General features: G+C 42.2%; 1 protein-coding gene across 1 annotated transcript in view; it reads left to right on the top strand.

Annotated features, from left to right (window-relative positions):
- The window catches only part of LOC117667888 (complement factor B-like), a 46,589-nt gene that overhangs the window by 4,190 nt on the left and 17,967 nt on the right, over positions 1-24,432 (top strand). The window contains exons 2-9 of the mRNA XM_060693361.2: positions 7,682-7,888; positions 9,531-9,716; positions 11,348-11,521; positions 12,079-12,174; positions 15,709-15,845; positions 19,646-19,784; positions 21,122-21,274; positions 23,374-23,475. Coding sequence (XP_060549344.2) covers positions 7,682-7,888; positions 9,531-9,716; positions 11,348-11,521; positions 12,079-12,174; positions 15,709-15,845; positions 19,646-19,784; positions 21,122-21,274; positions 23,374-23,475 — 1,194 coding nt within the window. The remainder of the gene's footprint in view (positions 1-7,681; positions 7,889-9,530; positions 9,717-11,347; positions 11,522-12,078; positions 12,175-15,708; positions 15,846-19,645; positions 19,785-21,121; positions 21,275-23,373; positions 23,476-24,432) is intronic.

The raw sequence follows: 24,432 nt of genomic DNA, 5'->3' as shown, positions 1-24,432 counted from the left end.
AGCCTCTGCTGATCAGGCAACTCAGCTGGGATCGTCAGAGACTTTTCAAAGCATTTTTTTTACTATCTCTTTGGCCAAGAGGTTGCAGAAAAAAATGTTTTGAAAAGCCTCTGATGATCCCAGCTGAGCCGCGTGATCATCAGAGGCTTTTTTTTTTTACTTTTAAAAGCATTTTTTCGTTGGAAGAGGTTGTAGAAAAAATGCTTTTAAAAGTAAAAAAAAAAAAAAGCCTCTGATAATCATGCGGCTCGGCTGGGCATGGGGGGGGGGCCGCAGGGATTTTTGCTACTGGTTCTCCGAACCACCTGCCGCCATCGCTACCGGATCAGCGATCCGGTCCGAACCGGGAGCATTTCACCCCTGATACTTACATACATACGTACAGTACATACAAAGACCCTGTTGTTCCACCAGGCCAGGCTATCAACATAATAATTTTAATTGGGGTATTTTAAATTTTTGGGGTTTTAATCCGGCCAAATTTATTTAATTATTTTAATTTTTAATCATTGTTGTGTCTTGTGTTTTTAAATTGGCTGTACACCGCCCTGAGTCCTTCGGGAGAAGGGCGGTATAGAAATAAAATTATTTATTTATTTATTTATTTAAACATATCTGTAAGCCACCCAGTTACTTATGGTAAGGTGGGCGGCCAATAAATGTTATATATACATACATACATACATATACACACACACACACACACACACATATATATCAATGTGTGTGTGTATATACCATATACCGTATATCTATATCTATATCATGTCTGCCTGCCTGCCTGCCTGCCTGCCTATACATATGTGTGTGTGTGTGTGTGTAGACAGAGATAGATAGATAGATAGATGATAGATAGATAGATACACACAGATATACACACACACACACACACACATATTATATATATATATATATAGACATAGTACCCTGTTTCCCCCAGAATAAGACATCCCCTGATAATAAGCCCAATCGGGCTTTTGAGCGCATGGCAATAAGGCCAAGTGCTTATTTCAGGGTTCAAAAAAATATAAGACAGGGTCTTATTTTCGGGGAAACACGGTATATGTATATACACACACACACACCACTCAGAGTTACTTATGGTAAGGTGGGTGGCCAATAAATGTTATAAATACATAAATAATACATAAATACATACATACATAGGTACGTATGTAGATACATATACACACTCAGTACAGATAGTCCTCAATTTACAATCTTTTGTTTAGTGACCGTTCGAAGTTACAACGGCACTGAAGAAAGTGACTTACGACTGTTTTTCGCACTTAAGACCGTCGCATCATCCCCATGGTCACGTGATCAAAATTTGGACGTATGGCACTGGATTATATTTATGATGGTTGCATTGTCCCAGGGGTCATTTCATCATCTTTTGCGACCTTCTGGCAAGCAAAGTCAATGGAGAAGCCAGATTCAATTAAGAACCATGGTATTAGCTGGACCGTTGCAGTGCTTCACTTAACAACTGTGGCCAGAAAGGTCGTAAAATGGGGCAAAACTCACTTAACAACAGTCTCACTTAGCGACAGAGGTTTTGGTTTTAGTTGTGCTCAGAGATTACCTTTATATAACACCACAGCCCTCAGATCCAAAGTAATATTTTACCCAACCCTGAGTTAAGCTTTGCCTTTCAAAATGAGCTCTGAGGCTAGATTTTACCTCAGGTAGCGTACTCAGCTCACAGCGGTTTTCAAACGAAAATAATGTGAAATTCCGCTCCTATGGTGGGTCATTGCAATGGGGGAGGACAAGACCTCAAGTCCTGAGCTCCTGATATCCCCCAGAGGGAGTCAAAAAAGTCAAGATGGCAGCCACAGCCAAACAATCAAACTCTATCCCTTTTGCAATGCAAGTAAAAAAACTGAACGGTGGAGCTTCAATTGCAGGATTGCGGCTTGCCATCTTGGCTTGCTAACTATACATTACAGGGGAATCTAAAGGAAAGTATCTCCTCTATAAAAGCAATCCTCACTTAGCAACCGTCTGAAGTTACAACGGACCTCCCCAGAACTACTTAGGACCCAGTTCTGGAGTTCTGACAGTCGCAGCCCTACACAATCACATTATCACATTTGGGACACTTGGCAACCGGCTCTCATTTATGATCATCGGCAGTTTCCCGTGGTGATGTGTTTTTGACATATTTTTTTGCCAGTTTCCAGCATTTACTTCCCGTTTCCAGAAAAAAAACACCCATTGAAAATATGTTTGCTTAATGACTGTGGCATGCACTTAAAAGCCATCACCAGAAAGTTTGTAAAATCTGGCATGGTTAAGTGGTGACTCACCACACCTTACAACTCTAATTCCAGGCTCAATTTCGGTCATAAGTTGAGCGCTATCTGTACACCTTGATTTGAAAACATTTACATAAGTGGCTGCGTCCACACAACACAGTGAGGTTATGGGGGCTATATTTCCCCCTTTAACCAAATTATTGGTTCAAAGCCCAGCCCTTTGCACATAAGAAATAGGCTTCAAACATATGGTTGCATCGCCATCTTGACTTTATTGACCTCCTCGGGTGTCCCAATTTAAGACTTATCATTGCATTTAGCTGGAATTTGACTTTAGCTTGTTGTTGACTTTCAATTCTGATTCCTGAGAATCAGAAAACTGTTTCTGTCCCTCTGACTCTAATGCTAAAGATTCAAGGACACAGTTGTTTGATAAGCTAGGTTTATTACAGATACTTGGAAATCTATCGTTAAAGTGGAAAGCCAGCAATTATCAACTAGGTGCCTGATGCCATCTATATAGCATTCCTGAGGTTCAAAACTTAGGTCAGTGTTTCTCAACCTTAGCCATTTTAAGACATATGAACTTCAACTCCCAGAAATCCTCAGCTGGGGAATTCTGGGAGTTGAAGTCCATATGTCATAAAAAGGCTGAGAAACATTGCCTTAGGGAACTTTCCCCCACCCCAGTGACCCAAAAGGAAGGAAGCTGATTTTTAAATCAATCAATCTACCTACCTACCTACCAACCTACCTACCTACCAACCTAGTTATCTATCTATCTATCTATCATCCATCCATCTAGCTATCTAGCTATCATCTATCTATTAATCATCTATCCAGTGGTGGGATTCAGCCAGTTCACACCACTTCGGGAGAACCGGTTGTTAACTTTCTGAGCAGTTTAGCAAACTGGTTGTTGGAAGAAATCATTAGGGCAGAGAACCGGTTGTTAAATTACTTGAATCGCACCACTGGATCTATCTATCTCTGTCTAAAGTCCATTTGCCTTTTGAAAAAGCACCTTTGAGACAATTAGAACCACGTTGCTAATATAGCTGCAGTGATTCATTGAACAAGAAAGAAATGGGACAAAACTCACCTATAAAACTTGCTTAACAACTGTCTCACTTAGCAACAAAAACTTTGGGCTCAATTGTGGTTGAAAGTGAAGGATTAGCTGCATAGGCTGTTGTTGTAGATTTAATAAGACAAACACAACTTTTCGATTAATCAGAGACAATTTGTATATTGCGCAATAGGTTCAAGGCTCTGTACATGAAGCGTTGAACAAAGACAGAAATTAGGTACAATGGTTTTATACCCTTCTAGACAAAGGATTCTGTTAACTCAGCAATTCATATGGTCATATACATTTGTCATTTTTAATTGACATTTCCTAATTACTGAGTTTCTTTGCAAAACAGTTATAATTCTTTTTGTAGATTACTGAAGCATAGACTCAAATCATCTTCTGACGATAGACAACTTTTAACTCATGTGGATCCCCTTGACCTAACCAACCTTTAAGCTGTATGTCATTAGAATGTTCCTTTCCTCTGACAACTTAGAGGCCTCCTAGAGGAACCAAAAGGATTTTGGCTGAGTTTGTACTTTTTCCAACCGGATGCATTGCTTTTTAGAATAGAGTGAATAGAAAGTTATCCAGTGGTTATCTATCAGAGCCCGCTTCATTTACATTATTCCCCCCTCTGAAAGTTTTTCAATGCAGAAACTTTCACTATTCTCATATAAGTTTAACTTCTGAGTATACAAGGTTTCAATAAACAAATCTACCATATATAGGGTCTAACAAAAGATAATTAATAAAAGTAAAGGATAGGTAGTTCTTGATTGTTTTTCTACTCTCTTGATTCTTGGGGAGATTCTCTACCTCTTTCTACAGGTTCCATTTCCTCATATGGGTCTGCCTCAGAATCTTTATGTTCTTCCACAGGATAGGGACCAAGTTGATTAAGAAAATGTTCTGTCAAAGCTAGTTCCTTTTCAACTTGAATCTCCTTTACTACTCTTATTGATAGATGTTTCAGCATCTATTCCTTGCACAAGGAATAAAAGCTCGGCCTGCCACAGCCATATTAATCCACCCGGATCCAGGCAACCAAGAAAACCACATGTCAGTTGTTTATAACCTCTGACCTATCTTGGAAGCCCTATCCTGCAATTCCTTGGCAATTTCTCTGACCACACCTGATTTGTTACATGTTCCTGTCCAGTTTGTTGGTAAACACAAATATGCATCCTTTCCACTGTGGTCCTGCCTTAGGCCTGAAGCCAGAATGGGAGGCTTTGGGGCTAGTCCCTTCTCCAGTGCTAAGGCAAATCACTTCTGAAAAACATTGCCAAGAAAACCACAGGGACACGTAGTTGCTGGGAGTCAAGACTGACTTGCAGTCAGCAAAATCAAGATTAAGCATCATATAACCTATAGGTTGCTATTCAGGATGTAGAATAGTGTTTGTCAACCCTGTCAACTTTAACTTCAGTCGACACATCTTAAGTTAAATACTGTGTCCAATTTTGGTCACCACATTACAAAAAAGATGTTGAGACTTTGGAAAAAGTGCAAAGAAGAGCAACTAAAGCGATTAAGGGCCTAGAAACAAAAACATTTGAAAAACAGTTGCAAGAACTGGGTGGCATTAACAGCCGCCAAGAATTCAAAGAATAATAACTGAAAGCTTACTATGGTTGGCAGAATGCCCAGAAGCAATTTGCAGGAAGCTGATAAGATAAGCAAGACAAGACAGGAAGGTATGTGAACTAAGTTGTTCCTTGCGAATTGCTTCAGTTGGCATTCCTCCTTAAATAGGCTAAGGGAGTGGCCAATTAGCCCCAAGCCTTACTCTCGAGGAGACCTCCTCCTCCTGAGGAGCCAGTCCTGCCTTTTGGCAGCTCTGCGCGCCTGTGCATCGAGAAGAGGCTCCTCCTCTTCGTCCTCTTCACTTAAGGGAGCTTCTAGAGGTTCTGAAGGCCCTGGCTGAATCCCCACCTCTGGCACCACATCTTCTCCAGCCTCCTCATTGTCCGACTCAAGTGCCAGCTGCACAGGCTGCTGGCGCAGCACCATACCAGCCTCCTCGCTGTCGGAATCAGCTACTAGCTGCACAGGCCGCTGACGGGCCACAACACATGGTGATTAAGCGACTCACTGGCTGTTAAGTCAACCGTATGGCTGTTAAGTGAATCTGGCTTCTCCCATTGACTTGCTTGTTGGAATCCAGATGAGAAAGAAAGAAATGGTGATCATGTGACCCCAGGATATACAATCCTTGTAATTATGTGCCCGTTGCCAAGATCCTGAATTTTGCTGGAAACTAATCGAAGAGAAAAGCAACCTAGAACTAAGGAGAAATTTCCTGATGATCCCTTCCAATTCTATAATTCTATTGTTCTGTTTTTATGGACACCCTCTTCTGTCGTTAGCTCCTTCTTCTTCTCCCCTGTTTGGAATTCTAATCCTATGCAGAATTCCCATTCAATCCTGTTCACCTTTAGAACCTATATTTGACCCAAGCTAACCACGGAGAGAACCAAGGTAGAAATAAACAGAAATTTCCTGACTGTCAGAACCATTAGTGGAACGACTTACCAATGGAATGGAATGGAATGGAACGGAACGGAACGGAACGGAACGGAACAGAACAGAACAGAACAGAATAACAGAGTTGGAAGGGACCTTGGAGGTCTTCTAGTCCAACCCCCTGCTCAAGCAGGAGATCCTATACCATTTCAGATAAGTGACTGTCTAGTCTCTTGTTAAAAACCTCCAGTGATGGAGCGTTCACGATTTCTGGAGGCAAGCTGTTCCACTGGTTAATTGTCCTCACCATTAGGGTGTTTCTCCTTAATTCCAGGTTGCTTCTCTCTTCGATTAGTTTCCAACCATTGTTTCTTGTCCTGTCCTCTGGTGCTTTGGAAAATAATTTGACCCCCTCTTCTTTGTGGCAGCCCCTAAAATACTGGAATATTGCTCTCATGTCACCCCTGATTCTTCTTCTCTTTAGACTAGCCAGACCCATGTTCTTCGTATGCTTTAGTCTCCAGGCCTTTGATCATCTTTGTTGCTCTTCTCTGAACTTTTTCTAAAATCGCAATGAGATTGGTTGAGCCTCTGACACTGGAAGTTTTTAAGAAGAAATTGGACAGCCATTTGTCTGATATGGTATAGGCTGCCTGTGCCTTCCCAGATCTCCAGAGATTCCCTTCTCAGCGCTGTTTTGGGAGGCAAAGACTTTTTCTGCCCCCCTCCCAGCCGTTTTATTTATTTATTTATTAGTTTGATTTATATGCCGCCCTTCTCCGGAGACTCAGGGCGGCTTACAATGCATTAAGCAATAGCCTTCATACTTTTGTATATACCTGCTTAGTAGGGCTTTCTGGCCGCCCCAAGCGGTATTCTTTTTTATACAAAGTCAGCTTATTGCCCCCACAAACCGGGTCCTCATTTTACCTACCTCGAAAGGATGGAAGGCTGAGTCAACCTTGAGCCTGGTGAGATTTGAACTCGCAGTATTGCAGGCAGCTGGCAGCTAAGTGCTACTTCAACAGCAGTTTAGTCTGCTGTGCCACCAAGGCTCTTTTTAAGGCTCTCTTCAAAACGACTGGGGGGGGGAGGCCTCTTTTGGAGGCTTCCCCCCCCCAGTCGTTTTGAGAGGCAAACGCTTCCCCTCCCCGCCCTCAGCTGTTTTGGGAGGCAAAGACTTTTTCCACCCCCTCCCAGCGATTTTGGGAGGCAAAGGGCCTGGTGGCTCAGCAGACTGATAGGATTGTGATTAACACCAGCTGTCTGCAATTACTGTAAGTTCAAATCTCACCAGGCTCAAGGTTGACTCAGCCTTCCATCCTTTCTAAGATAGGTAAATTGAGGACCCAGTTTGTGGTGGCAATAAGCTGACTTTGTATAAATATACAAAAGGATGAAGGCTATTGCTTAACGCATTGTAAGCCGCCCTGAGTCTCCGGAGAAGGGCGGCATATAAATCAAATAAAAAAAAAAAAAAAGGCTTCTCCCCCTCAGCCGTTTTGGGAGGCAAAGGCTTCCCCCACTCCCAGGGGGTAGCGGAGGAAGGGGGGTTGCGTGCAAATGTGGGGGGGTCACGTGTTCATGCGGGGGGGTCGCACACATGTGCAGGTGGGCGGGGCACACGGAAGGGGCATTGCAATATGGGTCGGGGCACAATAGCGCGCACACACTTTTGGCACCTGAGGGAAAAAAGGTTAGCCATCCCTGGTATAGGGGCTTCTGCTTTGAGCAGGGGGTTGGACTAGAAGACCTCCAAGGTCCCTTCCAGCTCTATTCTGATTGATTGAAAGTTGGCAAGGTTGGGAAAGGCTGACTTAGGAAACAGGTTATCACTGGGCTCCTTTTAATGTTCTCTTGTGTTTCTTCCCATCAGATGTCGCGGATGCTGGCTGTGAGGTGACGAAGGCAGACGAAATTGTAGGAGGCCAAACAGTAGCATTGCAGAACAACATGGTGCTTAGGTATACATGCCCAGATGGCCAATACCCATACCCTACTGACTTCCGGACATGCGAATTGAACAAGTGGAAAACTATGAAAAATATATATGATGTCAACGTCTCCCGGGCCAGGTGCCAAGGTATAATTAATTTCTAAATTTAGAAAAGAAAGTCTGCCTTTCAGCTGGCCATCAAAGCAATAACACCCTGAGGGGAATGTCTTCTCCTGGAGCTCATAGTTTTGGGGCCCTGTTAGATCGGCGCAAGGCAGCAGGCGAGACTCGTTAGTGAATTCAGCACCTTTTTATTTCCAGCAAAATGCAACTGCGCTCTGCCGACTGGGCTGCCGGAGCTTGCCGTTTAAGGCGCCCCAGGCAGACCAGCCGGCCAATGACAGCAGGTTAAATCGCCCACGGTCCGGACAGCCAATCCGTGGCGAGCATGAAACGTTATGTAGATTTTAGCCAATCCGTGGCGAGCATGAAACCTTATGTAGATTCTAGCCAATCTGTACATAACAGGCCCCTCCCTTTTTTTAAAAAAATTGATTTATATGCCACCCTTCTCCAGAGACTCAGGGCGGCTTACAATGCGTTAAGCAATAGCCTTCATACTTTTGTATATTTATACAAAGTCAGCTTATTGCCCCCACAAACTGGGTCCTCATTTTACCTACCTTAGAAAGGATGGAAGGCTGAGTCAACCTTGAGCCTGGTGAGATTCGAACTTACAGTAATTGCAGACAGCTGGATGTTAATTACAATGCATTAGTCTGCTGAGCTATCCAGGCTCCTTTTGATTTCATGGGGAGACCCATAGCTTTGCTGGCATCCAAATGTGTGAAGCTAAGCGATGCTGGAGCTGAAACCTTCCTGCATGTCTTCAGCTACCAGAGATGCTTAGCATTTACTCCAAAGATCAGACTTAACGATTTTACTATCAAAAAATGGTAACTTTTTATTTTAGAAGTCTCTCTTCCTCGTTGAACGGTGTTTGACATCAGAGAAAATGCTAGATATATAAATTGGACGGTCCTTATTGCCTACCCAATTCTACCTCCACAATGAGGTCAGAACATGTGTTGGTCCTTTGAAAAGCATCACCAGTGACTCTCTTTAGCAAGTGGGTTGCGATAAGTGAATATAAGTGGCTGCTTGGTTGTGCGTCAAGATGCCTCTGGTAATGTTACAGCCAGAGAGATGTTTTTCATTTGTTATCTGTCAGGGCTATTTCTCAACACAGCTTGGAGCGAACACCTCTTTCAGAAAGGGGTTGGTGCCCCAGAATTGAAAGAAATAGTGGCAGGGGTGAAATCCAGCAGGTTCTGACAGGTTCTGGAGAACCGGTAGCAGAAATTTTGAGCAGTTCGGAGAACCGGTAGCGGAAATTTTGAGTAGTTCAGAGAACCGGTAGTAAAAATTCTGACTGGCCCTGCCCCCATCTATTCTCTACCTCCCACGTCCCAGCTGATCAGGAGGAAATGGGGATTTTGCAGTAAGCTCCCCCTGGATTGGGGAGGGAATGGAGATTTTACAGTATCCTTCCCCTGGAGTGGGGTAGGAATGGAGATTTTGCAGTATCTTTCCCATGCCACGCCCACCAAACCACACCCACAGAACTGGTAGTAAAAAAAATTGAAACCCACCACTATCCTCTGCACAATTTCATATGTTGAATACTGAAATAGCTCAAGAAGGAGAGGGGAGAATTAATTTGTTGAGGTAGAGAATATAATCGTGAGGTACTCAATCCCGCTTACTGATCATTTATTATTCTTTTCAGATATTCGTTGCCCCAGAATTTCAGAATTTGAAAATGGTTACTATGAGCCTCCACAGTCATATTACAATATAAACGATAATATCACGTTTTCTTGCTATGGAGGATACAGCATGGAGGGGTCTGAAGTCCGCACCTGCCTTCCCAATGGGAAATGGAGTGGAAAAACAACCATTTGTCACGATGGAAGTGAGTATGGAAATTAATTACATGCAAGTCCTATCACCGTTCTCACTTCAGACTTCCTTTTCTGTCTTCGAAAACACAACATCAGTTTTTAGTGCGCCATCATCTATACTCAGCTATCAATAGACACATCTGCCATTAGCCAATATAGACTACCAGCCACCAATGCTGATGCCTCGTTTCCACACAATGGCACATCCGGACATCATGCAGGGTCAATTCCCTCGAAACTTGCAAGCTCTTGTGCAGGACTCCTGTGTGATGCTCCTATAGAAAAACCTGGTTGTATTCAGCGTGGAAATGTAGCATTGTTCTGCCCCAGCTACGGACCCCAAAGAACGCAGCACACACAAAGTCCGTACAAACCTTAGTTTACTAATTAAGGACTACTAATAAGCTTTTTTAGTAGTTGTTCGAACACAAGTACAATTTTAAATCAGTCTTTTTTGAACAAGGGCTGTTAATTTAACGTCATTAACAGCCGACAAGAATCCAAAGAATAATAACTTAATTCTGAGGCACAGTATTTCAGATAACCGTAATCTTACTGTGGCTGGCAGAATGCCCAGAAGCAATTTGCAGGAAAACTGACAAGAGAGAAACAAGAGCCAAATCAAACATTTCTGGAATTAAGACGCGAAGGAATATGAACGAAGTTGTTCCCTGCAAATTGCATCAGCCATCGTCCTTCCTTAAGTAGGCTAGGGGAGTGGCCAATTAGCCCCAAGCATTACTCCTGAGGAGCCACTCCTGCCTTTTAACAGCTCTGCACGCTCGTGCATCAAAAAGAGGCTCCTCCTCTTCTTCCTCTTCACTTATGGGAGCTTCTGGAGGTTCTGAAGGCCCTGGCTGAATCCCCACCTCTGGCACCACATCTTCTCCAGCCTCCTCATTGTCTGACTCGAATGCCAGCTGCACAGGCTGCTGGTGCAACATCACACCAGCCTCCTCGCTGTCGGAATCAGCTACTAACTGCACAGGCCGCTGACGGGCCACTACAAGCATCAACATTTCATTTACATGTCCCAACGGTGCTTTTTCAAGAAGCAAATGGACTTTCTAGTTTTTCTTTGAAGACGTTTTGCTTCTCATCCAAGAGATGAGCAACCCACCACTGTTACAGACCTCTTAAGAATGAGATGAGCTGAACAGTAGACAGGTTAAAATTTTGGGAGTTTTGGGATGAAACCTCAGAGTCAGGCAGTGCATTCCAGACATTGACCACTCTGTTGTTGAAGTTATATTTTCTGCAATTGAGTTTGGAGCGGTTCACTTTAAGTTTGTATCTGTTGTGTGCTCATGTGTTGTTATGGTTGAAGCTGAAGTAGTCATTGACAGGTAGGACATTGTAGCAGATAATTTTGTGTACTATGCTTAGGTCAGACCAAAAGCAGCGTAGTTCTAAATTGTCTAAACCCAGAATTTCAAGTCTGGTGGCATAAGGTATTTTGTTGCGAACGGAGGAGTGGAGGACTCTTTTTGTGAAATATTTCTGGACACACTCAATTGTGTTAATATCCAATATGCAGTGCGGGTTCTAGACAGATGAGCTGTATTCGAGAATTGGTCTAGCAAATGCTTTTAATTCAAAAATGACTATTTAATTCATGGTGTCCTTTCTTCTCCTACTTTAGCTGGCCATTGCTCTAACCCCGGGATTCCAATTGGTGCTCGAAAAGAAGGAAACCAATATCGGATAGAATATCGGGTCCGCTACACTTGTGAGCGTGGTCTCATCCTTTTTGGATCCAGTGAACGGATTTGCCAAGAATCAGGAAGCTGGAGTGGATCAGAACCAGAGTGTCGGCGTGAGCAGAGGGGAAAGAATGCCTGATGGGATGAATAGGGGGGTTAAATCAGGTTCAATGGAGTACCCGTGTGTGCGCGCTTGCTTCACGCTTGCGTGTTACACCTCTGTGCATATGCAGGACCTTCTGTGTATGCACAGAGATTCAAAAACGTGATGTGATGACGTCCGGGTAGGTGGGCGGAGCCTCCAGCGCTACTGGTTCGCCTGAGCCGGATAGAACCGGCTGCATTTCACCACTGAGTTAAATATTGAAAATGTGAATCCTGGGGCTGAAAATGTGAATCCTTAAGCCTAGCAGACTTCAACTCCCAGCAACTCCCTTGCTGGCTGCGGAATTCTGGGAGTTGAAGTCCGCCAGCTTAAAGTTGCCAAGGTTGGAGACCCCTGCACTAAAGAATCTTATATGTTTATCCCAAAGGGTCCCAGAGCAACAAAATGTGCAACTTCCCTTCTTATTATTTCAATCCTGTTTTGCATAAAAATTAGTTCTATTTATTTTGGGGCATTCTCTTTTATAATCTGTTACTAATTGAGCCTCCTCTTGTTCCTTCCCAGAGCCATATACTTTTGACACCCCAGAAGAAGTTGCCAACAATTTCATCTCATCTTTGACTGAAACTGCTGAAGCCGCAGATGCCAGTAGAAATATCTGTAAGTCTTTGTAAACGGAACAGGCTTGGATAATTATAATTCACTTCCTAGCATAACAAGAGAGAGACCACAATTAATATTGTTAGATCCTCTCAATTTCTCTGAGTAGGGTCAGCAACCTGCGGCTCCGGAGCCAGATGCGGCTCTTTGGGCCCTCTGCTGTGGCTCCCTGTCGGGTGATCCCACCACTGGTCGGCCCCACCCCTCACCCTCCTCTCCCAGTCACTCCTCGCCTGGCCTGAGAAGGTAAGGGTGATGGCGGGGGATGGAGAAGCGGCCAGGGCAGAGACAGAGAGATACAGAGAAAGAGGGAGAGAGAGAGGGAAGGGAGGGGAGAGAAATATATGTCAAAAGGTTTTTGTGGTTCCCGGTGTTTTTAACTGGTTCTCTGCCCTAATGACCGGCTGGGTAGGTGTGGCTGGGGGAGGGGGGTCATGTGACTGGTGGAAGTGAGTGACATTGAGTTGGCCACACCCACCCAGGTTTTGTGGCTCTCGGTGTTTTCTTTTCTGTGGGAAATGGGTCCAAATGGCTCTTTGAGTGCTTAAGGTTGCAGACCCCTATTCTACGGCAATTTAATGGAATCTCATTTCAATATTGGAAAAAAGAACACCGAGGTTTTTTTTAAAAAACAACAACAACAACAATCACTCTTCTTTCCTTTCAAGAAAGTTAACTAACAGAACTCACCAACACTGATGATGTTATGTGGTTGGGTAAATGAAATGTCTACAAGCTAACAACCAAGCTTAGAAAGGACCAAGGACTCTATAGCTCAGAGGTCTTCAAACTTGGCAGCTTTAAGACTTGTGGACTTCAACTCCCAGAATTCTCCAGCCAGCTATGCTGAGTTGAAGTCCACAAGTCTTAAAGCTGCCAAGTTTGAAGACCTCTGCTCAGTGGTGGGTTGCTCCCGATTCGGCCCGGTTCGGCTGAGCCAGTAGTGGTGACGATGTGACATCACCGAACCGGTTCTCTGTGACTGGGACCTGGGCCCTCCCGCTCACCCCCGTTTTATTCCTACCTTTATTTCTTGGTTTTTAGCCCAACTGATAGGCGCGGCAGAGTGGATTGCCGCACCTCAGCTGGGCAGAAACCAAATGCGCTTGCGCGGAGCGCACAAAGCGTGTGTGTGAAGAGAACCGGTGGTAACACCGGTTGGAACCCATCACTGCCTCTGCTATAGCTCAACCAGGGGTGAAATGCTCCCGATTTGGACCGGATCGCCCAATCCAGTAGCGATGGAGGCGGGTGGTTCAGAGAACCAGTAGCAAAAATCCCTGCACCCCCCCCCATGCCCAGCTGAGCCGCACAATCATCAGAGGCTTTTTTTTTACTTTTAAAAGCATTTTTTCTACAACCTCTTCAGTGGAAAAAATGCTTTTAAAAGAAAAAAAAAGCCTCTGATGATCGCGCGACTCAGCTGTGATCGTCAAAGGATTTTAAAAGAAAAAAACTTTTTTTTTCTTTTAAATGCTTCTGACGATCCCAGCTGAGTTTTTTAAAAAGCCTCTGCCAATCAGGCAACTCAGCTGGGATTGTCAGAGCCTTTTGAAAGCATTTTTTTACAACCAAAGAGGTTGAGGTTAAAATGGTTTTAAAAGTAAAAAAAAAAAAAAAAAGGCCACGCCCACCCAGTCACATTACCCTCCCCAAGCCACGCCCACAGAACCGGTAGTAACAAATTTTAGATTTCACCACTGAGCTCAACCCTGAGTTACAAAGATTCTCTTCTATGAGAGAATTGTTAAAAACATCACAACTAAGACATTGCACAATATTTTTCTAAATATTCAAGCAGATCATTAGTTGAGGAAAAATCGAAGCATATCTCAGGGATACTTCCAAGGTGGAAGATTCTTCCCATAATACCCTTGGGCATGAGTCTACCACTATATAGACCCCATTGTCTCTCTGTGGATGTCTGTTAGATTGACAGCTGCTGTTACTCATAGACATATCTATCTGCTACCTTCTTCTGAATTTAATTTAATTTAATTAATTAAATTTATATGCCGCCCCTCTCCGAAGACTCAGGGCGGCTCACAATACATTTAAAAATCATCTTGAAGCTCTGGACTGAATCTCATCTCAAAATACAGAGATGTTCCTAGTTATCAAGGGAATAGCTCCTGGTCATAATTTCCATTAATGAAACTTGCAGCAGTATGTTGCGGTAGCTGTGCCTTATTCTAAATTAATTCGTTTCAGTAGTGCCTCTACCACCTTGTGTGTAGTTTCCCCCTTCAATGTTAAACCAGTATTTTCTGTGCATTAAGCGTACTAGGTCATTGAGGTACCTGTGTGTATATGGAAAGGCTTGGCCCTCCCTGTATTTTGTAGAGTCTTGCGTTTTTATGTATCTTGGCATCAGGGTGGATTTGATTTAAATCGAGTTGATTTAAATCACAATTTAAATCATGATTTAAATCACTAGTAGAAAGGCTTGATTTAAATCAACTCGATTTAAATCATAATTTTTAAAGAGCAACTGTCATCTCTGCTACTCCTTTGACCCACTGCTGACTCACCGATAGTCCCAGTGTTGCAGAATATACAGCCTCATGCTACATAACTAAGCTCCATTTCATGCTGAATAAACTAAATTATTTATGTATCTTAAATAGAAAACTATCTTACGATAGATTTTTACCCCAAAATTTTTTTATTAAAATAAATTCGATAAAAATCAAAAAAATCCGATTTAAATCAAAAAAATCCGATTTAAATTAAAAAAATCTGTTTTGTTTTTTTTTAAATCATTGATTTTTATCCACCCTGCTTGGCATCATCACAGACCAATGATTTGGCTCCTCAGATGGACAATACCATTTTGGCTGCAAAATCAATAATACAGATTAACAGAGTTGGAAGAGACCTTGTAGGTCATCTAGTTCAACCCCCCCCCCCCCCGCAAGCAGGAGACCCCTATATTTCTGACAGATGGCAGTCCAGTCTCTTCTTGAAAGCTTCCAGTAATGAAGCTCCCACAACTTCCGAAAGCAACTTCTATTCCATTGATTGATGGTTCTCACTGTCAGAAAGTTCCTCCTCATTTTTAGGTTGAATCTCTCCTTGGTCAGTTTCCATCCATTATTCTTTGTCTGGCCTTCAGGTGCTTTCAAAAATAGCTTGACCCCCCTCCTCTCTTTGGCAGCCCCTCAAATATTGGAAGACTGCTATCGTGTCTCCCCTGGTCCTTCTCCTCACTAGACTAGCCATGCCCAGTTCCTGCAACCATTCTTCATATGTTTTAGCCTCCAGTCCCCTAATCATCTTGGTTGCTCTTCAGTATATACAATATACTTAGTATATACAATATAATTCAATATATACAATACAGCTGAACTTCGTTCATTAAAAACAAAACAAAAATGTGGCTTTATTTCAACTATTGCAGTTGATTGAATGAGTGAGTGATCATGTGCTGTCAGGTTGCAATTCCTTCATTCCCTTGAAAGAATGCCCAATATATCAAAACTACACATAACTGGGAAAACAAGATACGAATATTAGTTCTTTCTCTCTCTCCAGCCTCTACACAGAAGCGAAAGATTGTCATTAAGAAAGGAGGCACAATGAACATCTACTTTCTACTCGATGCCTCAAAAAGTATTAATGAAGAGGATTTCAACAGTACACAAAATGCTACAATCAAATTGATTGAGAAGGTAAGGAAGAATCAGATAATTTCTTTGCTCAGCCATGTACCAAGAAGTAACCGGTACTAGTTATAAACCAGGGTTTATCAAACTTCGCCTCTTTAAGACCTATGGACTTTAAGATGCAGAATTCTTCAGCAAGCAGGATGAAATTATAAGGCAGAAGTAAACCGCTTTTAAGATCAAGGGAATACTGGAAATGTGGAGAGCCACTGAGAAATGGTTGCTGTTGTGAGCCTGGCCCAACATAAAATTCTCATTAGCTTCATAAAATATTCTCTACCATCCCATGCAGGGGTCTCCAAACTTGGCAACTTTACAAGCTGTGGACTTCAATTCCCAGAATTCCTCAGCTAGCCATGTTGGCTGAGGAATTCTGAGAGTTAAAGTCCACGAATTGTAAAGTTGTGGGAGCTTTGTAAAGCTGAAGGTCCTTCCAGCCAGCAAAAAATGAGGCTAAAGCTTAGTGAAGTCTGCTTTGCACCAAGGCATTTGTCTGAAGTCATGTAGGATTTCCTGCCTATGCAGGGGATTCAACTAGAAAACCTCCAAGATCCCTTCCAACTCTGTTATTCTAAGGCAGTTACATTATTATTATTATAAACTTTTATTCATTAAACATGAAACTCAGTCAACTGAACATTTAAAAATGTATCACAAATATCCCTGACTGGCACTGATGGTTGATACGGGTTGCTGCCAGCATCCTACATATCAATCAAGTAACTTCTAAAAATGTACGATGTTCCGAGTAGTGCAGTTTTTTGCAGTTCCGCTGGTGTTATTGCAGGAAGCTGCAATTTCTTGATGTATTATATAAACATGGTACCAAGTGCCCCAATGACAATGGGTATCACTTTCACATGTTTCATCCATAATCATGTAGTTTCTATGGCCAGGTCATGATATTGCATAATTTTTTCCAGTTCTTTTTCTTCGACTCTGGCGTCTCCTAGTACAGCAATATCAATAGATTGCATGCTTCGGTTTTTCAACAACTGTGATATCTGGTGTGTTGGGTTCCAAATGATGATCCATCTGTATTCGAAAGTCCCATATATGATGATGATGATGATGATGATGATGATGATGATGATGATGATGACAGTATACACAGCAAACGAGATGAGCATGCTGGATTTCGTATCCCAAATCACTAGTCAAACACTTCCCAAGCGTTTAGGACTGTGTGATGTATTGGTGGATTATGCAAGCAGATCCCAGTTAGGAGGCCTTCTGCAGCTGACCAATGGTGATCTTGTCAGCGCCAATTGTTTTTAAGTGCTTGCCTAGGTCTTTCGGCACAGCACCCAGTGTGCCGAGTACCCCTGGAACCACCTGCACTGGTTTATGCCAGAGTCTCTGCAGTTCTATTTTCAAGTCCTGATATCTGGTGACTTTTTCACGTTGTTTCTTGTCGATTCTGCTGTCACCAGGTATGGCAATGTCGATGATCCACACCTTTTTCTTCTCCACAATTGTGATATCTGGGGTATTGTGTTCCAAAACTTTGTCTGTCTGTATTCGGAAGTCCCACAATAGTCTTGCATACTAATTTTCGACCACTTTTTCAGGCTTATGATCCCACCAGTTCTTTGCTACAGGCAGATGGTAGCTGTGACACAAGTTCCAGTAGACCATCTGAGCGACTGTGTTATGAATAATAATAATAATAATAATAATAATAATAATAATAATAATAATAATAATAATAATAATTATTATTATTATTATTACTATCATCATCATCAAAATTCTTTTTAAAGGAAAAGCCAGATGAGAAATAAACTAGGGGGAACTAAACAATGTCCTAATTCTTGAGTAAGTCCTAATCTCTTGAACAAGATGACCAATATACTGTAAAGACCACACTTAAAATATTACACCCAGTTTTGGCCGCCACAACATAAAAAAGAAGTTGAGACTCTAGAAAGAGTACAAAGAAGAGCAACTGAGATGATAAGAAGAACACGAAGGAAGGCAAATATAGGTGTCCTAGGATAATGTTGCAGGATCAAATCTGGGTTCATCATCACCAGGACCAGAGGTTTTATCTTCCGAGCTTTCGGACTTGTGCTGGAGTCCATCTTTCAGCGAATTTCTCTCTAGCAGAGTGTGTGCTGTTGCATGTGTGGGATTTATATGGTGCCTGTTGAAGTTGCATGTGCTAGAGGATGGGTGTCAAACTCGCGATGTCACATGATGTTTCACAACATGTTTTCCATTCGTGGAGCTGGGGTGGGCGTGGCTTGTGCATGACGCATCCGGCCTGAGGGCCATTAGTATGACACCCCTGTGCTAGAGAGAGAACTCTGGCTATGTTGGAACCCCAAATTATTCTTCTGACACCAGAGACCCTTGATCCTCCTTGTAGGGACCCTTAGTACTCTTTTTGACGACAACTGCCAACAATTGTAGCAAGATTCACTCTCTATTTGAGGTTCCCTTAGTCCAGGGGTCTGCAACCTTAAACACTCAAAGAGCCATTTGGACCCGTTTCCCACAGAAAAGAAAATACCGGGAGCCACAAAACCCTTCCCATGCCTGGCTATTTCTCGAGCGGCCACAAAACTAGCATATTTGGATTAAACGTTGTTAACGTAGTTGGATTAAACGTTCTGTTTTCTTCTGAAACTTTTCTTGGATTTATCCATGATTGGTCTACCAGGGCTTGAAAAGCTCAATAAATCGCATGTTGGCGGGTGTTGCACATTGGTGGTTGTGACGCATATTTTGAGTGACAGGAGCCGCAGCAGAGGGGTGAAAGAGCCACATGTGGCTCCAGAGCCGCAGGTTGCTGACCCCTGCCTTATTTATTTTATTTTTATTTATTTTATTTTTCAGATTGCTATACCGCCCTTCTCCTTTCGGACTCAGGGCGGTGAACAGCCAAGATAAAAAACATTTATACACAAAAGTTAAAAATAGATTTAAAATAATTAAATAAATTTGGCCCATAATTTAAAACATTTCAATTAAAATCCATATCAAATTTTAAAACCAACCATAAAATCAGGACAGCCCGGCTAACTGAAAAAAATAGGTTTTTAGGGCCCGACGAAAAGTCCGGAGGTCGGAGATCACTCGTATCTCTGGGGGTAGATTGTTCCAGAGGGTAGGTGCCACCACAGAGAAGGCTCTCCCCCTGGGGGTCGCCAGCCGACATTGTCTGGCCGACATCACCCTGAGGAGGCCCTCTCTGTGGGAGCGAACTGGCCGGTGGGAGGCAATTGGTGGCAGAAGGTGGTCCCGTAAGTACCCTGACCCTAAGCCATGGAGCGCTTTAAAGGTGATCACCAACATGTTTTAAACCCCTGGTAATCCATAGTTGATCTTTTAAAAAAAAGTAACAACAGTAAAATGAAAGAGATTTATACTGAACTCTCCATATCTTTAAGAGGTCCTCAGCTGGTTGAGGGACTGGATAGAAGAAAAACATTATTTATTGTTAGCTTCTGGGCCTGCTGTGCCCTACCAATGTGTCAACTTCTGCAAAGCTCTGGAATGGGGCATTTGCAGAAGTTCTAGAATAGGGTATCCCCAAACTTTTGTGGAAGTCATAGAGTGGGTAGTCTTGGACTTTGCAAAGGTTGCCATATTGGTAAGTCTATGTCAGCAAGAGTAAGCCAGGTTGAGAGGCCGGGGATGAAAAACCTTCCCACACTAGCAAATGCTTGGCGGTGGGAGATTTTATGCGCTGAAATGTTTAAGCCATTCCCATACTGCCCTTGGGACTGAATGTTAATGAACCTAGTTGACAAATGGGGTACACGTCTTGCTTCTTTTTGTCTCCTGGTTTCCCTTTGCAGATCTCCAGCTATGATGTCTCCCCCAATTATGCCATCATCACTTTTGCCACGCATAGCAAAGAGGTTTTGAACACAATGCAAGCACAGAGCACTGATGCAGCCTGGGTGATTGAGCAACTACAAAATGTCAAAGTTTCTGGTGAGATATATTCCTGATCTTTGCCAGGTAGATAGGTCTGGCTAGAACAGGGGTCTGCAACCTTAAACACTCAAAGAGCCATTTGTACTTGTTTCCCACAGAAAAGAAAACACCGGGAGCCACAAAACCCTTCCTGTGCCTGACTATTTCTTGAGCGGCCATAAAACTAACATATGTAGTTGAATGAAATGTTCTGTTTTCTTCTGAAACTTTTCATTTCTTGGATTTATCCATGGTTGGCCTACCGGAGGTTGAAAAGCTCAATAAATCGTGTGCCAGTAGGTGTCACACATTGGCGGTTGTGACGCATATTTTGAGTGAGGGAGCCACAGCAGAGGGGTGAAAGAGCCACATGCGGCTCCAGAGCCGCAGGTCGCTGACCCCTGGGCTAGAAGATCATTTTGCTCACCCACAATCTGCTTCATTTTATAATCCGAACAAGAAATTTTTTTCATAGTTGGAATAAATATATTTACACATTTACGTAGCACTCTATAACATTTTCCATTCTATTCCAAGCAACATGTACATCCTTAAGTCTTTTACTATACTACCCATAAAAGGGACACGATGGCTCAGTGGCTAAGATGCTTGTCGATCGAAAGATCGGCAGTTCAGCGGTTCAAATCCCTAGTGCTGTGTAACAGGGTGAGCTCCCGTTACTTGTCCCAGCTTCTGCCAACCTAGCAGTTCGAAAGCACGTAAAAAATGCAAGTAGAAAAAGAGGGGCCACCTTTGGTGGGAAGGTAACAGCGTTCCGTGTGCCTTTGCCGTTTAGTCGTGCCGGCCACATGACCACGGAGACGTCTTCGGACAGCGCTGGCTCTTCAGCTTTGAAACGGAGATGAGTTGGGGAACGACTAGTACATATGTGCGAAGGGAACCTTTACCTTTACCAGGGGTGGGTTTCACTTACCTTTGCTACTGGTTCGCTCACGCGCACCCCACTTCTGCACATGCGCAGAGCATATTTGATGACATCCGGGCGGGTGGGCAAAGCCTCCCACCGCCGCTGCTACCGGTAGCAACCCACCACTGACCTTTACCTTTATACTACCTGTATAGTACCCGCCAAAGTAGCATTGCCTGCATTCTATCAACTAGGAAGTATCAATATACATTGAAAATGCTTAAGGAATTCTTTAGACTGAGAAACATTCAATACTGAAGAATGAATACAGCTGTTGATATTTTTCTGAAGGGAGGTCCGAAGATCAGTTAGGTTATATTGCTGCTGCAGCTGTAGCCTGAATAGCAAATGAGATTTGCCGTGGCTAGCCAACTGCAAATAATTGTTTCATTTTTCTACTTGTATCTCTTCTTTTTTTTCTCTTTAGAGCATAAGATAAAGCCAGGAACCAACATCAAGAAAGCCTTGACAGCGGTCTATGAAATGATGATTACCCAGGAAGCTGATGAGAAGAGACGTGGATTAATTCCTCCTCCTGTTTCCAATTCCACACGCCATGTGATCATCCTCCTGAGTGACGGTGAGGAAAACGAACACATGCATGAAAGCTTTAATTTTTTGCAGCTACTTTTTAATATTTAATAGGGCAGCGACTCTAATATTTGTTGGAAAGAACCTTTATGCTATTTATTTACCCAATATAATTCCTTACTCTGAAATTTGAATGAAATTTAGGGCTCAATTTTTTTTTCTTAATATGTATATTCAGGAAAAGTTGCTTTATATTTTTATCCTTTTCTCCATCATCTTCCAGAATCCAGAATCCACAGGTTCAAACCTCTTACTATGTGTGTAAACCCACACAACACTTTCTAAATAACCTTTTTTATTCAAAACATTACATCTAAAAAATTGTACAAAAACAAGAGAATTTAAAAATCTGCATGAAAAAGAACAAAAACCGCAAACAAACACATATATATCATCTAACTTAGTTGAATACTGATAAATAGATTGTAACAATGTTAGTTTCTCCCTCTCTTGCAAACTGAGCCCCACATTTTTAAAATTCTACCTCTATTTTCAATATATTTGACCTGTCAGCTATCTACTATATTAAGAACAGTTAACAGGCAAAGCAACAGAAAAATTAAACTTTCAAAATCTGTTAACAATCTATCATTGTAATTAACTTGCAGAAAGTCTACCAAGATGTCTTTATCTTTTCCAAATCACCACAACAGTTATCTCTGATCAATCCTGGATGAATATCAAATATCCTGATTTGTTCCCTAATAACTTTTTTTTTATTTGATTTATATGCTGCCCTTCTCCGGAGACTCAGGGCGGCTTACAATGTGTTAAGCAATAGCCTTCATATTTTGTATATTTATACAAAGTCAGCTTATTGCCCCCACAAACTGGGTCCTCATTTTACCTACCTTAGAAAGGATGGAAGGCTGAGTCAACCTTGAGCCTGGTAAGATTTAAACTTGCAGTAATTGCAGGCAGCTGATGTTAATAACAGTGCTTTAGTCTGCTGCGCCACCAGGGCTCTTATCAGTTGTTGTCTGATTAAATATAGTAAGTCCATTCTCCAAAGTCGATCTATCTTCCCAAAAAAGCCCTGTCAAAATTATTTTCCAATTGGATATAATAAGTCTGTAGTACATACTTATTATAGAGCCTGTAGTACAGTGGACTAAAGCACTGTTATTAACATCTGCTGCTTGCAATTGCTACAAGTTCAAATCTCACCAGGCTCAAGGTTGACTCAGCCTTCCATCCTTTCAAAGGTAGGTGAAATGAGGACCCAGATTGCGGGGGCAATAAGCTGACTTTGTATAAATATACAAAATATGAAGGCTATTGCTTAACACATTGTAAGCCGCCCTGAGTCTCCGGAGAAGGGCAGCATATAAATTAAAGCAAAAAAAAAAAAAAAGTCCATCTCCAATCTCCATCAATCTTCAAACCAGTCAACTCTAAGTCTGTAAGGTCCATATTTCTTTTAGCCTTCCCCATTTGAACTTGTAGGTAAAAGCATTCTTTAGAACAAAGAAAACACATACATACAAAAAATCATGTTAAAATCCAGTATGGGGTTAGTATAAATCAGCATTTGACCAATCAGTTAACTTTTGAAAATAAAAAGCAAATTAAAAGAGAAACATCAATGAGTGTAGTTAATGCATGCCTAAAAAGTTCAATCAGCTGAGAGGAAAAGATGGAGACCTGTCTCTCCAGCTGCTCCTACCAGGAATTGCAATCCTCAAGATTCCTCTTCCCATGCTTTCCAAGGATCATCTTGGATCATTCCTAGATGTTCCAATTCAACTCTAGGAGTCGCACCACTGAAAAGCCAGCTTTGGCAGCAAAATCAGCTGATTGTCAGTAGGAGAAAAAGATTGCCCTGGTGTTCAGCACAGAAACTTGGGGGAAGTCAAACCCTTTTTGGATCAAGATCACTACTTAGTCTTTAAATGGCATATCAAAAAATTAATGGGTCTGGGGGAAATCTACTTTTATTTCAGTGATTCAATTTCATTTGAGTTGAACGAAGTGAATTATTTCTATAATTTCACAGAAACTTTGGAAGAGCTGTGGGACCACAGTCAGAGTTTTGAGAGGCAACTTGATTACTTCTACCATATAGTAACTGCTACTTTCAATTTTTAGGTCGCTACAACATGGGCGGGGATCCACTTCCTGTCATGAAAAATATTAAGGAATTCCTTAGGATTAAGACATTGGGCACCAATTCTCGCAATGAATTCTTAGGTAAGTTCTGACGATCTACACATCAGGAAAGAAATGGGGAGAAAAATACTTTAAACAAGAATTTCACAATGTTTGGCCTCATTTGCCTGTGATAAGACTTTCTGCCAATATTATAGGCCAATATCAGAAATTACAGATCCAGTGTTTTAAATTCTGTGAGTGTCTGATTGACTTCTTGGCATTTTAACCCAAGGGACAATAGAGAGTAAGCGACATCACAAAAGCAATTTTTGTGTTCCTGGTTGAATATAACACCCATTGAGATTAGCAAACAAGCTGAAGAGAATACATTTGCCCTGAGGAAGCATGTACTGTATCTGCCAGGGTAGGGGTCTGCAACTTTAAACACTCAAAGAGCCATTTGGACCTATTTCTCACAGAAAAGAAAACACCAGGAGCCACAAAACCCTTCCCATGCCTGACTCTTTCTTGAGCAGCCAAAAAACCAGCATATGTAGTTGAATTAAACTTTCTGTTTTCTTCTGAAACTTTTCTTTTCCTGGATTTATCCATGGTTGGCCTACCGGGGGTTGAAAAGCACAATAAATTGTCTGCCAGCAGGTGTCACACATTGGTGGTGGTGACACATATTTGAGTGACAGGGAGCCGCAGCAGAGGGGTGAAAGAGCCACATGCGGCTCCAGAGCCACAGGTTGCTGACCCCTGTGCCAGGGGAATGGGATTATTGAAAGAAGAAGGAACAAATAATTGGGTGGTACTTATGGTCCTAGAATTTACAGGCATCATGCAAGGATTGTGGGCCACATTTGATTTGATATATCAAGTGATTTATCAAGTGTGATTATTCATTTTTTGATTGTATTATGTACAGTACCACTGTGTTCAACTCCTAGAAGCTGATCAGAATTAAAACTTGAGATGCCATATGCTCAGTAGAACTGTTTTAAAGTAGCAAAGTTCTTACAACTGTTTGAAATTATTGCATAAATATTATTT

Source organism: Pantherophis guttatus, chromosome 2, assembly GCF_059756535.1.
Source record: "Pantherophis guttatus breed Tessera chromosome 2, ASM5975653v1, whole genome shotgun sequence".
Classification (NCBI taxonomy): Eukaryota; Metazoa; Chordata; class Lepidosauria; order Squamata; family Colubridae; genus Pantherophis; species Pantherophis guttatus.
The sequence above is the reverse complement of the archived record's forward strand: the minus strand, read 5'-3'. Positions and strand labels throughout refer to the sequence as shown.